Below are 16,574 nucleotides of genomic sequence, written 5' to 3' on the forward strand. Positions count from 1 at the left end.
ATTCTGATTCTGATTCATAAAAGAGCTTGGTCTGTACCAGCTCTATATGGAAAGTGTCCTGAGACAACTTCTGTTGTGATTTGGCGCTATACAAAAATAAATTGAATTCTTTCTACCACAACAGAATGCAGTGTGACTGATAGTGGTGTCAGAAAGGAGGATGCTGACTAAGCTACGGACTATCTTGGACAGTGTCTCACACCCACTTCATGATGTGCTGGTCAGGCACAAGGGTACTTTCAGCGAGAGACTCATCCAACCAAAATGCACGACTGAACGCCACAGGAAATCTTCCTGCCTGTGGCCATCAACCTGTACAACTCCTCCCTCTGAATGGCCCTTGCACTTTTTCACTCCCTGTCAGATCATTCATATTTATACTGCAGTTCACTGTTGCCTTGATACAATAATCATGTTACTATTGTTCAAAACAAAGGACATTTTCCCCTCCGGGATCAATAAAGTATTTCTGATTCTGATTCTGATAGTCCAGTGCAATGCATGCATTACTGCTGACACTGCACCACTGTGTCTGTCCATCTCACACTCCATTCTACCCTCGCTGGTAAAGACTGGATAGGCCAAATTGGTGAGACTGAGAGACAGACGACCAGAGAGAAAAACGGTGACAACATCCTAATATCAAAGACAATAAAACCACTTCAGTGATAGCACAAAACAATATTGCAGTATTTGCAGAGGTTGTTCTGTGTTCTGATTAGAGCAGCCAGTAATAGTTATTACTGAGGCTTGTTATCTTTTTTTGGCAGCAAATTTTAACCAAAATCTTAGTGATTACACAGGATTAAAATATCTTCTCCTGAACCAATATTCCACATTCTGATTATATTATTACTATTTATATACTATTGCAACCCACATTTATGTTATTTATGTTAGGCTGTGACATCTAGTGGCAGTATATACTGTTCACTTATGTTTTGCTTACATGCCATGTTGGTCATGTTTGATAGTTTCATAGAAATTACTTGCACCACCTGCACATACCTCATACTGTTTATACCTCATGCCAATCACACTACCTGTATGTATTTATATTTTGAATATTATGACTGTTTGCACTTCTAGTTAGATGCTAAACTGCATTTCGTTGTCTCCCTGCTGCACTCTGACGAAGACAATAAAGCTGAATCTAATCTAATTACTAATAAATTACTAAGTACTAATTATAACGGAAGCAAAGGAGGAAGTCAGTTGATGTAGCATAAAGACTAAGACAGTCTGCATATGGAGGAAGGTGGGGTGGATGGATGGGTCAAACAAACACAGGACTTTCACACAGGAGACCACTGTTCATGTTCCATGTGAAGCAAAAATCATGTTTGACCTATTTTAAGTAACATAATGTACTCTTATGTGAGAAGCACAATGGAGGACATGTATACACATCTCTGACAACAAGATGGTGGCGAGCTGAGTTATACTGCCACTATCTGCACCTTTAAGGTGTGTGTGACAATGCCTGTAAAGTTGTGTAAATGTGTGTGTGGGTTAGTAAAAGAGAGAGAGAGAGAGAGAGAGAGAGAGATTCTCAAAGGGAAGCCAATGACCCTCCTGGGAAACCAGGATTTGGTTTCAAACCGAGTCTTACACTCAGGAGTGCTTTGCAAGGGCTGTCAGGATATTAGCACTATTTCTTTGTTCTTTGTCCTGAGTTCTTTATTAGGCTTTGGTTTTTACATGCAGAGCTTTCAGGCTTTTCAGAAGTCGTTGCTGCTAGGGTTACTTAAAGCTGCACTTACCAATATTTTCATATAGACAATGGATCAAATGACAGCATGCAATGTGAAAGAGGTCGCTCAGTGACTCTCACACAATAATCCACTGACTCTGCAGTTCCTCCCATTGTTTTGATTTTACCGGCTTCAACATTACTGTTTTGTTCAGTCCCACCACTCATCAATGTTTTTCCTGCAGCATCAGGCACCTGTTTTAAACAAAAAACTCTTCCAAATGGACACCACAAAATCCACCCAGCACCAGAGCAGACAGACATGTCAGCATTTCAGGAGTTATGAAAAACAAAAAGAAGAGATAAGATTGGACTTACATTTGTCAGGTGGTCAGAAATATGGCACCAAATGAATGCTGATATTGCTCCTTAGCAGGTAGTGTAAATGGGCAATTGTTGCTAACATGTTTGCCATTACAACTTTATAACTTAGTTATTAGTTAGTGCTGCCCAAAAGGGTTCTGTTGAACTACAAATTAAGTCCCTTGTATAATGTGTGTGCACTCAAATCAAAATAATGCCTTACATCCTCAGCAGTCAAGCTTTAAACCATCACAGCACAGCAGCTGCATTATTTGTAATAAACATTTTGATGCCTTGTTTAGAATCCATTTTAGGATTAGAAGACAGGTCCATTAAGCGATTTTAGGGCTATCTCTCAGGAAGAACTCAAGCACTAATGAATCCAAGTCAAGAGTTTAGAAGAGGTGTCCCACATGGATCCATTCTTGGTCCTCTCTTTTCAGTATATACATAAATAATATAATCTGTGCAATTCATTGTAATGTAGTTTTTATGCAAATCACACCATATTATTTGCCTCCTGCCTGTCTCTTTGGTCTCTTGGTTGTGTTAACTAAACTTTATCTATATGAACTAAGACAATGAAAGTGAAAGTCTTGACCATGGCTCTACTAAGAAAATTGCGGTGCCGCAGAGTCACTCTTGCTGACATTTTTTCCAACTGTCAGTTGTGGTACTGCAACCAAAAAATCCATACAACCCAAAATACATTTTTTGTCATAGACCATTACTATAAAGAAATATCTATGAAACTGTTGACAGGACACCTTAAATGGCTCACACTGTAAAATATTATTTTTGGTATTGTGAATGTCTAAACCATGAAAATTTTATATATTTAAAACACTGTCAGAGCGAAGGAAAACTATTTATCAGACAATATCACAGTGTAAGTATATGAGTTGGCAGGGCCAGGACCTGGAAAAGGGACAATAGCGCATCAATAAATGCGGCATGTCATGCACAATGCTGGAGCCAACCAGGAAGAAAAACACTCTGTACATACGTACTGGGTAGCAAACTTCTATTAGAATGAAGGGACACCATCTTCAAACACAATCCAGCATATGTCCACGGTCTTATCACCTTTTGGCTGAAAGAATTGGTGAATGATTAAGGAACAAGTAGGACAATTATAACCATATGCTGTGTAGAGATCACTGGTGAGTGATTCTGTACCGACAGTTTGCTTCACTATGATGCAATATCGTCTGGTGATGCAACATTGCACGTGGTGGTTTTCAGTGTCAGGTTGGCAGGGATAAAATCATGGGCATGTGGACATAAACTTAACAACAAAACACTTTCTACCAGATTTGATAAAGAAAATGTGTAAAAATAAATAGTTTGATATAGAGTTTGTAGAACAAATCTAAAATAAAAAAGCTGTTCAGTTTATCAGAGAGGCCACTGGGCATCTCCAAACACATGACTCAATGGAACATGGTTAGGCTATTGCCTTTGTGTCTATGTTTACATCAAAAAACTACATTCTGTAATGAAACCTCTATAGGTGATGCAACAGTTCTTAATGTTGCAGTTGAATGTGAACCGTCAAGTAGGCAAAATTAAAATAACAATTGGTGAATGTAACCTTCAAAATAAAACAATTTTATCGAATAATTTCAAGCTTTTTTTATATTTACATATTAAAATGTGTGTTGACAAAAATTAAACGCATCCATATATAGAATTTAATTGAAATGTAACTATATATGCCATGAAAATACTTCTATATATATAGTCATAGGATGTCATGCCAAGTTTCAACATTTGAGCTGATGCCATACGACAAACTACAACTACTGTTGTATCTTTACCGAGTCTTTGTTTAAGAACTGTTATTTAATATATTCTGTCGATTTTACAATGCGTTTTAAAGCAAGTTTTAGCTACAACATTGTTGCTTTTTCTTCTTGAGTGCTAGGCTACGATGTACATCAGCAGGCTCTTATTTTGAAGACAAACTAATTCCGGTGGCACGTTTGTATTTCCTAACGTCTGTCATTGCAGTATCATCAGTATAGTGAAGTGACAGTGCCCTCTCAGTCATCATCTTCACAGGAATCATTTGAGGAACAAGGTAAGCGGCTTGGCTACGACTAAACATGTCATTCATCGGTTTAGATTTTCGTGGAATGGACAGAAATATTGGCTCTCACTTGAATGGAGTTTTTTTTTAACGAATTCGGCTTCGAAAACTCCTTAATTTTGAAACCCATTGAATAGGTTATTACAGAAAAGTAACGTATACACACACATAGAACATTACTATTGACTAATTATGAATTAGTAGGTTGTTTCCGAAAATTCGGCGTATATGTGAGCCACTACAACAGCATCTCAGTTCAGAAATTCTCGCGGGATATTTTCACTACACAGTGCCTTCGCCTGACCCGGACTGGAATAGAAAAAAGATGATGGGAATGAAGCCAGTATGACATTATAGAAAATGAGTCCTTCTTGGTCTCTAACGTTTACCGAGTTTAACAATACCGCCTAATAATTTATGAGAGCCGTGTTGACCATGTTGTTCGCTGTTCGAGATTTTGATCTTAGCTAAGCACAATTTTAATTGGTAGGATTTTAAATACGGTTTGGTATTGGGTACTCATTACACGAGAAAATGTTAGCTAAATGAAAAGTCTGCACCTGAAAAGCTGTTGTTACATTTGGGCAGCTCTACCTTTTTAACGGTAAAACTCATATTCAAGTGTTCGAAGTTGTTACTGAGCTTTAATGCATTGTGTACAATGAATGAATATTAATAGCCAAGTTAAACTTGGTCGTTCATTCTTTCAGTGGACAGAGGGGTAACGTTAGCGGTACAAAGTATGAGTCAACCCCATCAGTTTGTTTCGTCATTTATCAAGAATTAACTTTAGGACATTATTAACTGAATAAAACTTGGTTTAGAATATGAACGGAAAAAAGTAAAACAAAACTTAATTGACAGTAGTTATATGGTACGTTTAGATTTGCCTTATAAGTTAGGCTTGGTTTCGCACGTGGCCTGTCCCCAATTCAAAAGTTTGCCTGCCTGCAATGATCAGGAAGTCAGGTTTGACGTCAAATGGAGCCTATTAGCAGTGCTGCCTTCACGGACAGCAGGAATTTCTTACAAATCTATAGTACCAGTTAATGCTTTTAGTTTTTCACAGGGTGTCTTGTACAATAGTAATGTAGCTATGTATGTCAACAATACCAGTCTTTTCTCTTCCTTGGACACATAAATCCTCCACCTCACTGTAGCCAGAGGGAACAGGATGCCTTAGGTTCTGTCTATACAGAATGTGTAATTGATCCTCTGTAAGCCACCAATTGTAAACAGGTTAAACAGCCACACTATGGAACACTTTGTGTTTCACTTAACAGGTGTTTCACAGAAATCCAAAATTTTCAGACAGATTAGGAAATAAAATGATAAAAACAAACAGTTCTTTGACTCCATTTAGTTGTTATGACAGAGTGATTTTACATTTCAAATCTCTAGTATTTCAATGCATAGTTATAAACTGCATAGCACTCAACTCTGTACATGTCTCTCTTTTTTCCATCCAGCTTCCACAGTTGTAAAATGTGTGGGATCTGGGCTTTGTTTGGCAGCGATGAGTGCCTGTCCGTTCAGTGCACCAGTGCCATGAAGATTGCTCACAGGGGCCCTGATGCCTTTCGATTTGAGAACGTCAATGGCTTCACCAACTGCTGTTTTGGCTTCCACCGGTTGGCTATTGTGGACCAGCTGTATGGCATGCAGCCCTTGCGTATCAAGAAGTTTCCTTTCTTGTGGCTCTGCTACAATGGAGAGATTTACAACCATCAGACGGTAAGGATAGAGTGAATGTCTCAAGAGGACATCCACAATCCCTTTGTTCTGTTTTATAATTCTCAAACATCTAAACAGTTGTCATATCACTGGAAACTATAGGTTGATCAAAGTTCAGTTCTCCACAGGACACATCAGCGTTAAAGATATAAAAGACATTAAAGTAAAAAGCCTCTGGTATAAACTAGATCTCCGGGAACAAATTGGAGTCAATGACACTGAGCATCAAGTTAGACAGAACACTATTCTGTAATTCAGTTTTTTCATGCACGCTTACAAATAAGGCCGGGGGACGGAGTCTAAACCATCACAGACTGGGCAAGCTGCAGGGAGCAGCAGGTCATCAGTATCACAGGGCTGAAACATAAAGAAAGACAATCAACTTATGCCTTTTTTGCTACTTACTGATTGAAATTTATTTGCTTTGTTGTGCAGTTTAATTTGTACAGAACTTTGGTCAGCTCTGGTTGTAAACTTGACATCACTTGACCTACTGGCAAATTAGAGTCACCAGTGCAGGCACAAGGAGAACACTGTCACCCATAATTCCTGTCATGGGTCGAATGAATAGATTTTGGAACGATTTCGTCCAGCATGATTAACGATCATCAGGTTAGTTTGGTTTTGGATGGACTCACATTGAAACAGACTCTACAGCCTGCATTTAGACTACATATTGTGTTATCACCTCTGCCTTGAAAAACCTTGAAGATAAAATCTATGCTGCCAGCATCTGCTACGGGTCTCACAAATTTTGGACACCTTTCTCACACTGGCCTCTCAGCAAATTCAAGCTTTTATAGCACTTTAAAAAGCTAACCAAAGTGCTTCACAAAGGCAGACATATGTGTATGTATGTACAAGACATATACTGCGTGTGCATAACAGAAGTTGTGGAAATAAAGCAAGATTAAAATAGAAATAAGTTTAAACTTGACTTAAAACCAAAAAAATCAGATGAAAACAAAAACAGATTGAACTCACTCAGCCTGTTTAGTGGCCTCCGGCAGTTTATTGCAGGGCGTAGGAGCTGTCACAGAAAAAGCCCTGCCTTTTAATTAGCATTTTGGAATCATCAGAATGTCAGAGGGCCAGTCTAAAGCAGTGGATTGGCCTATGATCGTCCTCACTCCCCTCTGTACATTGCACGACAAACAATGACCAGCAAAGCTGAAATTCGGTCCTGAATGAGCTGTGAGGCTCGAAAATCGGATCTGAAATGGACTGAAATTGCACAGTGAATGGGCAGCTTCAGGAGCTGTCTTTGTGCTGTGACAGTCACAGAACTCTGAAACCTCTCAGAAATATTGTTTTGGTTTAAAAATGTCAAAGTCTGGTTAAAAACAAGTATTTATCTAAAATGTTAGAAAAAAAAAAGAAAGCTTAGAAATTGGCCCTAAGTTATTTGGGATGGCTGAATCAAGACCTGACTTGCTGTGGAGTGGCTGAACTACAGCATATTAGTTTAGTGTGTTAGCATTCTAACATTTCTTAAGTAGCTCTGAACACAAACTACAGCTGAGGCTGATGGGAACGGCATTGGTTTTGCTGGTATTTGGTCATAAACCAAAGCATTGGACAAATTGAGAATGTGACCAGAAGATGGCAGCAAAGAGGTGACCAAAGGGACTAGACTTCATCCTGAAGGGAACATCCATCCATCCATTATCTATACCGCCTATCCCTTTCGGTTGCGGGGGGCTGGAGCCTATCCCAGCTACAATGGGCGAGAGGCGGGGTACACCCTGAACCGGTCGCCAGCCGATTGCAGGGCCACATGCAAACAAACAAACATTCACACTCACACTCACACCTACGGACAATTTAGAGTCATCAATTAACCTAATGAGCATGTTTTTGGTCTGTGGGAGGAAGCCGGAGTACCCGGAGAGAACCCACGCATGCACGGGAAGAACATGCAAACTTCACACAGAAAGGCCCCGCCTGACCTGGGGATCGAACCGGCAACCTTCTTGCTGTGAGGCACGCGCACTACCTGCTGCGCTACCGTGCCTGAAGGGAACATGTGAACTAAAATTTGGTTATGACCAAATAACTGCAAAATAAAAATATTCCCATCAGCCTCAGCTGCACCAGTGTTGGTATGCTAACAATTTACATTGTAAAGATGGTAACTATTACGATACCTTCCAAACATCAGCGTGTTAACACTGTCACTGTGAGCGGTGTCAGTTGCATTAGCACCACTGTGCAAAGGTACATCCTCTCAGCGCTGTTAGCATGGCTGCAGACTTTATGATAAAAACATTCCTTTCTTCATTCAGCTTTAATTATGTCACATTATTTTATAATATAATTCAGAATTATGTTCATTTTTAATCCAATGTGTGGATTAAACCTGTGTAACCCTGTCTGTGCTATTTCTCCATTTTTTTTCCAGCTGAGGACGCAGTTTGAGTTTGACTATCAGACTAAAGTGGACGGGGAGATTTTGCTCCATCTGTATGACCGCTTTGGCATCCAGAAGATGGCGTCTCTACTGGATGGTGTCTTTGCTTTTATTCTGCTGGACACTGCCAACAGGAAAGTCTTTCTGGGAAGAGACACATATGGTGTTCGGCCTTTGTTCAAGTTCCTCACAGAGAATGGATTCCTTGCAATCTGCTCAGAAGCCAAAGGTAGTGGGATAGTTTATTACCCCTCCCTGAATCTGCCTCTTTTATACGCTTGTGAGAAATGTTTCCCAGCTTTTTAGCATTGCTTGATTTGTTGTTCTTCTGATCAAAGGCCTTACAGACCTTACTCATACCATGGACAGCCCTCCCAACATTGTCCCATTCCCCCCTGGGTACTTTGAGGTGTTCGATTTGAAGCAGAACGGCAAAGTTCAGTCCATTCAAATGGATCAGTTTCACTGCTGCACAAAAGAGCCTGCTCATGCCATCTACGACACTGTGGAGAGTCTGCCGACGAGTAAGAAGCTGTTCACTCTGAACTTGTGTTCATGACACCTTTTGGAAGCATTTAGTTTGGCGTTCTCTAACACTGACATCCCACAGGTTTTGAGGAGGAAACAGTGAAAGCCAACATCAGAACCCTGTTTGAGAATGCTGTCAGGAAACGTCTCATGGCTCACAGGAGAATTGGCTGTCTTCTGTCAGGTAAGCTAACGTTCTGCCGTCTATGCATCTCCTGTGATGACAAGACAGTGACGGCAAATAAAAGTGGTCAAAATACACATCCACTCATTCTCGCATTCCCATTGGCCGGTTTGTTTTTGGTCAAAAGTTTCACTCACAGTTTAAAAGGCTGGTGTGACCTACCGTACGGCTAACTGTGAAGGTCCAACACTGTGACAGGCTCATGCTAATGTTAAACATGTGCAGTAAACATATCATCAGTGTGCATGTTTTCATCAGCTGAGCCTGAGCTGAAGGTGTTTTCTGGAAAGTGTCCTTACTGAAAGCAGTTGGAGTGAATGTGGTTTGTATTGGTCAACCTCAGGTGGTTTGGACTCCAGTTTGGTTGCTGCTACACTGGTGAAGCTGGCCAAGGAGGAGAAGCTGCAGTATCCCATTCAGACATTTTCGATCGGGTCAGATGACAGTCCAGACATCATAGCTGCTCGCAAGGTAGGTTCTCCATAACGTTTCCCCTGTCAGCAGTGCTGAGAGGAAGAAAACATGCAGTTTGGTGAGTTTTCAGGAACTTGGTTTGTGTTTGTCAGGTTGCAACTCACATTGGCTGTGAACACCACGAGGTGAACTTCACAGCAGAAGAAGGCATCCAAGCTGTAGAGGAAGTCATCTTTCACCTGGAGACCTATGACATCACCACCATTCGTGCCTCTGTGGGTGAGTGTGGGCTGGAGCAGGAAGTTCAGAGATGGAGGTTGTGGTTTGACCTCACTGAGGTCAGATGAAAGTCATGAAATGTTCTCTCTATTAATGACAGTACATTTGCTGTACATTTTTAAAGTAATACAAACAAACACCACTAAGTTCCAGATTTCATCTTTCTTGACGTATAAAAATGGAATATATGGAACCTGATTTCCCTCAACAGACTCATTTAGGTTTTACATAACAAGTGAAAATTCCACCTGTTTCACAGAATAAACAAATGTTCATTTGTGTTAGAAACGTGTTGAATACATACAGACTGCTTCACTTTAATGATTTATTTCAGGTTGATTATACAAATCACTGTTTTCTAGGTGTGTAATTCTCTTAGAATTTGACTGATAGCATGTTATTTGTTTCATTCATTTTCTACATTGGAGTTAATTCATTGGTTTTATTTGCTGGTGTAAGCCTAGAGAGCCTTTTTCTTGGTGCACAGTAGTTAGCTGAACATGCAGAAATAAGGGTAGTTGTAGCCTTGACGTGACAGCTAATTCAGCTCACCAAACCAAAAGTTTCAGTAATCAGGATCCGTGCACACCACTGATCCAAAATCCAGTGAACTCGCAGAATGGCATGAAATAATACGTCCATCTGCGGTCTCTCTCTCAAAGGCCCCACGTTTCTGCTGATTGATGGACTCACTGATGTGACAGAGCTGTGTCTGAATATGCTGCATAACTGCATTCCTTTTCCACCTGACCGGCTTGTTTGAATCACAGTGGAAGCCAGTGAGATTAGATAAATGGTCAAAGAGGTCAGGTGGGGCAACATATAGTACATTTACTGTCCCGCAGCCCAGCGCTGCAGAAATCATCCCATCATATGAGTGCTAAAAGTCCACAATCTAATAAGCGCCGATAATATCAAATCATTAACAAATGAGCCCAACAGCAAATAGCTGTCAGCCTGGTCTGAGCTGCTCAGATCAGCCTCAGAACTGCACAGCACTGTGGTGTGTTTGTATTTGGGCACCTTCGTTATTCAGTTATAGAAATTCATGTTGTGATTTTTTTTGATTGTTGCTGTGTAATTAAACACTTGTTCTTCCCCTGTAGGGATGTACCTGGTTTCAAAGTACATCAGGGAGAAGTCAGACAGCGTGGTGATCTTCTCTGGAGAGGGTTCTGATGAGCTGACTCAGGGATACATTTACTTCCACAAGGCAAGTCTTCCCGAGAGCAGTCACACTAATGTTTGAGTAATGTGTGTATCATGTTTATATTTAGTAGGTAGCAATGTATTGAAGGTTATTCAGCTTGTGTTTGTTGACCTCCAGTGGCTGAAGGCTTTTTTACTTCACTGGTGTTTGGTCTGGGGACGGAGCAGGTACATGTCTGTTCTTTAGACTGCCACTACGACACAGTTGGAGTTTATTTTTAATAAAGGACTTTATCATGTTGGCCTGACCAAATCACTGCGTTTAACGTGCAGTGAGAATAACCATATGTTTAGCTTTTCAGACCTGGAATATGAAACATTGCTGGCTTTTACATTAATAGTTCTCACTGCTTTAATCAGACATGACAGAGAGAGAGAGCAACAATGACAGGTTGTTGAGTTGGACTCTTTTATTCCCATTAGCTTTCATGCTGCATGCAGGGTGTTTTGCTGGATATTCATTTATTCATCCATACAGTTAGCATGGGTGAACATGAAAAATACTGGGAGAGACAGTTGGTCTTTAAATAGTTCGTATAGCTTCTGTGAAGGGCGTAGAGCAGCCCGTCCACTGACTACAGGGTTGGTGGTTGGATCCCCACCTCCTCCTGTCCACATGTAGAAGTGTTCTTGTGCAAGTCACCATGGGGGATGCATGTGATCTGATTATCGGCTGTGATCTGAGGAGAGACATGAACATGTTAAATGGCATCAGATGAATGTAAAGGGGTGCACGTGTGAAAGGATTTGATGACTGTGTTCTCCATACGTTCTTCCTCTAGGCTCCAACTCCCAAAGCCGCTGCAGAGGACAGTGTTCGACTAATGAAGGAACTCTACCTGTTTGATGTCCTGCGTGCTGATCGCACCACTGCTGCACATGGGTAACACCTCTCACCTCATTATCCACCACCGCCCTCACTAACGGAGTCACACCGGAAACATAAACATAAACATCAACATCAACATCAAACATCATCAACAAGAAAATGTCGCCTCCCTTCTGTGCAAATTTCAGAAGCTGGAAACAGCAATTATTATTTCCTCATAAAAAAAACAATTAATTAAAAATTCAATAATTTTTTATTTTTCTGTTGAGGAGGTTCTGTTGAATAATTGATCTCCAAATTGTTTCAGCTCTGATGCTTTCTGTCTTTGAATGCGAGCAGCAACTGTAGAATATCTCCATCATGCCAGTTTTCAGTGCACTTTCTGTTTTTTGGTTTTGATTTTATTTACCCAGTCAGTTTATGAATTGGGAAGAAAAACAGTGACATAATGAACTGACATTTGAAATTAGACTAATTAATATTGCGCAACAGCTATTAGGAATGTTAATTATCAGTGGGCTTGATGAAAGGCCCGAAGGCTGTTCAGATCTCGTCTTTAACCATTAAGGTAACAAAGGGAAAGAGATAAAGAGGTCAACAGCAACATAATGGAGAAGCATCAGAGGTAAAATAAATAATGCATTATAATTAGAGCAAGTATTAGTAGTACAAGGCACTACCCTAATGATGAACACTGATAATTGATGGTAGTGGAGTTATTAACCATTATAGACAGAGCCGTGGATGAATCATAGGTAGTGAAGCGCTGGGGGAAACAAACATTTGCTTTAGTCTGTTCCAGGAAGTCCTGCACTCAACCCGCCTCTTCCTCTGCCGTGATCACATGAAGAATTGAGGACTGTCATGTTGTATATGTGTCTCAGCTGATCTGATGTGCCTTCTTATCTTTCAGCCTGGAGCTCAGAGTGCCTTTCCTGGACCACAGATTTACAGCATACTACCTTTCTCTGCCCGAGGAGATGAGGGTCCCCAAGGTCTCTTGATCTTGTACAGCCAGTGTTCACTTCACTGTCCAAAGCATGGAGGGCTCTTTGGAGGCAGTGGTCTTTGTACTGATGGTTTGTTCTGTATGTCCTGTGTGAACAGAATGGAGTGGAGAAGCACCTTCTGAGGGACTCCTTCAAAGGTCTCAACTTGATCCCTGATGAGATCCTGTGGAGACGTAAAGAGGCCTTCAGTGATGGTGTGATGTCTGTGAAGAAGTCCTGGTACACCTGCCTGCAGGAGCACCTCGAGTCTATGGTATGTCACTGTACGACCAAGACCTGAAACGACCCGTGACTCGTCTGTTTTTAACGAGTGTTCAGTTAAATTGACTCAATTCAATGAACACTCAAACACAAAAGCCATTTTAATGATACATGCCGTTGTCTGGTTGTCTGGCTCTCTTTCTTGGTGAATACAGTGTTGTCTTAACAGATTGGAATAATGGCCCAAACTGAAGGAAGGTTAAGTTGGAAGAAAACCAAAATGATCATCAATGTTTTCTAACTGGTCTTTGTTCATTAGAAAATCCTACTGTCATGTTTATTATACATACAATGGTTTAGTAGTGTTTTTTTATACAGAATTCACATTGACAGTTTGTGTGTCATATGAATCCTGACTAAGATTGAGATAAAACCAGATAAAGTCACATGAGGCTCTATCAAGTCCCCTTGGACTTAATGAATCGTGGCTTTGGACAGCCCTACACACATGACGTCTGAACCTGTCTGAAGGTTTCCACATTTCGGATCTGTGCCAGTACTCTCACTTGTACTGTTTGTGAGTATTTGGGTGCCACTTGTGTGCTACCACTACTACCACTACTACTACTACTACTACTGCTACTGCTACTGCTACTGCTGTGCTTCAGTAACTGCCACAGTGCCCAAGTGCCCGTTACGAGTCTGAGGATGTGGACGTTGACACATTTAATTAAGGTCATCTCTTCACTGAGGCGTTACTGATTTTATTTAATTTCCACTTAAAGCAATAATATATAGAATAGGATCAAGTAGAACTACTTTATTCATCCTCTTGGGGAAATTCGTTTTTTTCACTTGGTTGACATTTTCTATGTACACACTGAGGGACACCTCTGCACTGCCCAGCAGGTAAAGCGCCATCAGCTCACTGACCTGCCCTGTGTCTTCTCTTAGGTCAATGATGACCAGATGGAGAAGGCTCACAAGACGTTCCCTTTCAACCCTCCATGCTCCAAAGAGGCCTACTACTACCGGCAGGTGTTTGAGAAGCACTACCCAGGCCGAGCTAAGTGGCTCTCCCATTACTGGATGCCACGCTGGATCAACGCCACTGACCCATCGGCCCGGACCCTGTCCATCTACAAACCTGAGAAAGATCAGTGAGCAGCTCCTGAACAGCTGTGTGTCTCTGTCTGCCTGTCAGAAATATGTTGGGATTTTTAGAACACTCTACATGCATCTTAATTAGCTTTCCTGCGGTCAACTCAGACTGAACTCATTTGGAATTAATCATACTCATCTTTTCATACCCTCCATGAAGTCACACTGTGAAGGAGTTAGTCAGAGCTGCTGACAGGACGTGTCAGAGCTGTTCAGGGAGTTCAGCTGCTTTGACAAAGCAGCTGAGGGTCAGCTTATGTTACTGCTGCTTCACATCGTTCTGTATGTCAGAATGAGAGGAGCTGCACCTCCGGCCAAACGCTGTCAGGTATGGCTGATGCTTAGAAACATTCAAGCGAGTATGATTGGACACGCTGCTCGCTTTGTGCAGTTGGCTGCAGGCCTGTACTGAATGCCATTTTTTTTTATACATTTGCAGCTCCTATTAATGTCTGTCATCATATTTATGATGTCATCACCCTAAAAAAAAATCCTCAAACAAAATGCTTAAGTTGAATAAGTGAATCATCATTTTAAAATGGGTTAGTCTTTTTTTATTCAGTCAACTTTCATTAATCTAACTTGTCACTTCTGTCAACATATAAACATGTAGGCATTCAGTTTTGAATTGGATCACATGAGTCAGGAAGAGTCCTACACGGCCACCACTGCAATCTAATTCTACAAGTAGTACCATACTGATAACATTATTACAGCTTCATCTTTATCTGCAACTGTGCTGGAATACCAGGTTTAAACGGGACAAACAGACGGTGCAGCATGTGCCATCTACAGTATGTGAGAGTGTAGCCAGTGAGGTGGCCAAAAGATCAGTGTAACTTGAAAACATTTGGCTCTTCACAAACCTTCAGCTAAATCTGACAAACTCCATCAAAGTTTGACAAAGACCAGTTAACACTCACTGAAAGTGAGGGTTTGACTGTTTGCAGTGTATTTAAAAGACCATCCCTTTTTTGTTGTTGTTGTTGTTTTAGCCCGTTTACTGCAAATGTATTTTCTAGTCAACCATTTACCAAATCATACAGTGTATGACGAGTTCTACTTCTAACCTTCCGGGCAGCCATCGGTTTCTGTTCACATCATTACTGTAGAGAATATGAAGTGGCAGAGATTTGAAACTAGCTGGAGATCATCTATCACAGCAAACACCTCCTCATCTTTTGGGTGCCATGAGATATATTATGGTACTAAATTTAAGGGAGCAGCTGCGTTGAGGAGCTGCTCACCAAAGAGAAGCCTTCTGAGTAGCATGAGTCTGAGTTGCAGCCTCATGGGATACATGACGTTACAGCGGCTTTTTCGTTGTGTCAAGAATGTATTTATTTTTCTAATTTTTATTTTCAGGGGCAAAAGAATAATTCTAAGCTACCATATCAACATCCTGGATCTAAAGACAACACTACATCAGTCCTGTCCGAGTCCTGTGACTTCCAAGTGTGGTGTGTTCTTCTGCAGTCTTTATACTGCAACTAAACAGTCAGGTTCTGTAGCATTTTCCTGCTGATACTGTGGCCTCATGAATGACCATAGACATGATGATAAATGTATTTTAATAGCTTCAGACTATCTTGACTTCATCCTAATCATTCAGCCTCTCTTCATTTCTTGGAAAAGGATCTATGCTGGCTTGAAGCTGAACCTCTAATGACTGGATTTCAAAGTGCAAACACCAAGGAGGCTGATGCTCCAGCTTGCTGACTTGTAGATTATACAATTTGTGTGAAGAACATCTTTACAGTTTGTCATGGGTTGAGGTGACTCAAGTGTGAACATTGTCAGTGAAGCTGACATGGCTTTTCACACTGATTAATGCCACCACAGAATGCTGTTCTGTGTTGGTGTTTGGGTAGCACTGGCTATGTAAACACATTTGTTGCAAGTGTATTAAAGTTGCATATATATATATATATATATATATATATATATACACACACACACACACACACACACACACACACGAAGAAAGTTGAGTTTGAGGAGAATTAACGATCGCAAATCAGAAGATTATTTTCCATATCGCCTGTCCCTAGTTTGATGCTGAGATATGAGAGTGTATGAAAGGAAATGGACAAAATAATGCCTGGCAATATACTGCAATTCAGTAGCCCCCAGCTACAGCAGCAACCCCCAACACCCCGAGGATAACTTGAACATTGTAAACTTTGCAGTTCTGAAAATAAATTACTGGAAGGCCATTTCATTGGATTGCATTTGATTTTTCATTTGGTACTTTTGTCCACCTCCTCTCATTTACATTATCTGTCTTACTTGCTTTTTCCTTACTGTCATTTATTCATACTAACTGCTGCTAAAATAAAATCCCCTCTTGGCACTGAAACGTTTTGTGTAGTACCTTTGCTGTCCACCAGAGTTCGCCCTGACCTCACCTTTTAAGACGCTCTGATCACTGAAACATCACAAGGAATTCACAACTTGCAAGCTGAAG

The 16,574-nt window shown here is 40.8% G+C and overlaps 1 protein-coding gene across 1 annotated transcript; it reads left to right on the plus strand.

The window, feature by feature from the left end:
• Positions 1-4,055: 4,055 nt before the first annotated feature.
• Positions 4,056-14,589, plus strand: asns (asparagine synthetase). Its single transcript, XM_070984984.1, has 12 exons — positions 4,056-4,139; positions 5,618-5,882; positions 8,284-8,521; positions 8,631-8,816; positions 8,903-9,004; positions 9,348-9,475; positions 9,571-9,697; positions 10,804-10,910; positions 11,689-11,789; positions 12,649-12,730; positions 12,843-12,998; positions 13,901-14,589. The coding sequence occupies exons 2-12, from the start codon at positions 5,634-5,636 to the stop codon at positions 14,108-14,110; spliced, it is 1,686 nt and encodes a 561-aa protein (XP_070841085.1). The 5' UTR covers positions 4,056-4,139; positions 5,618-5,633; the 3' UTR covers positions 14,111-14,589.
• Positions 14,590-16,574: the final 1,985 nt, after the last annotated feature.

Source organism: Chaetodon trifascialis, chromosome 17 (assembly GCF_039877785.1).
Source record: "Chaetodon trifascialis isolate fChaTrf1 chromosome 17, fChaTrf1.hap1, whole genome shotgun sequence".
Classification (NCBI taxonomy): Eukaryota; Metazoa; Chordata; class Actinopteri; order Chaetodontiformes; family Chaetodontidae; genus Chaetodon; species Chaetodon trifascialis.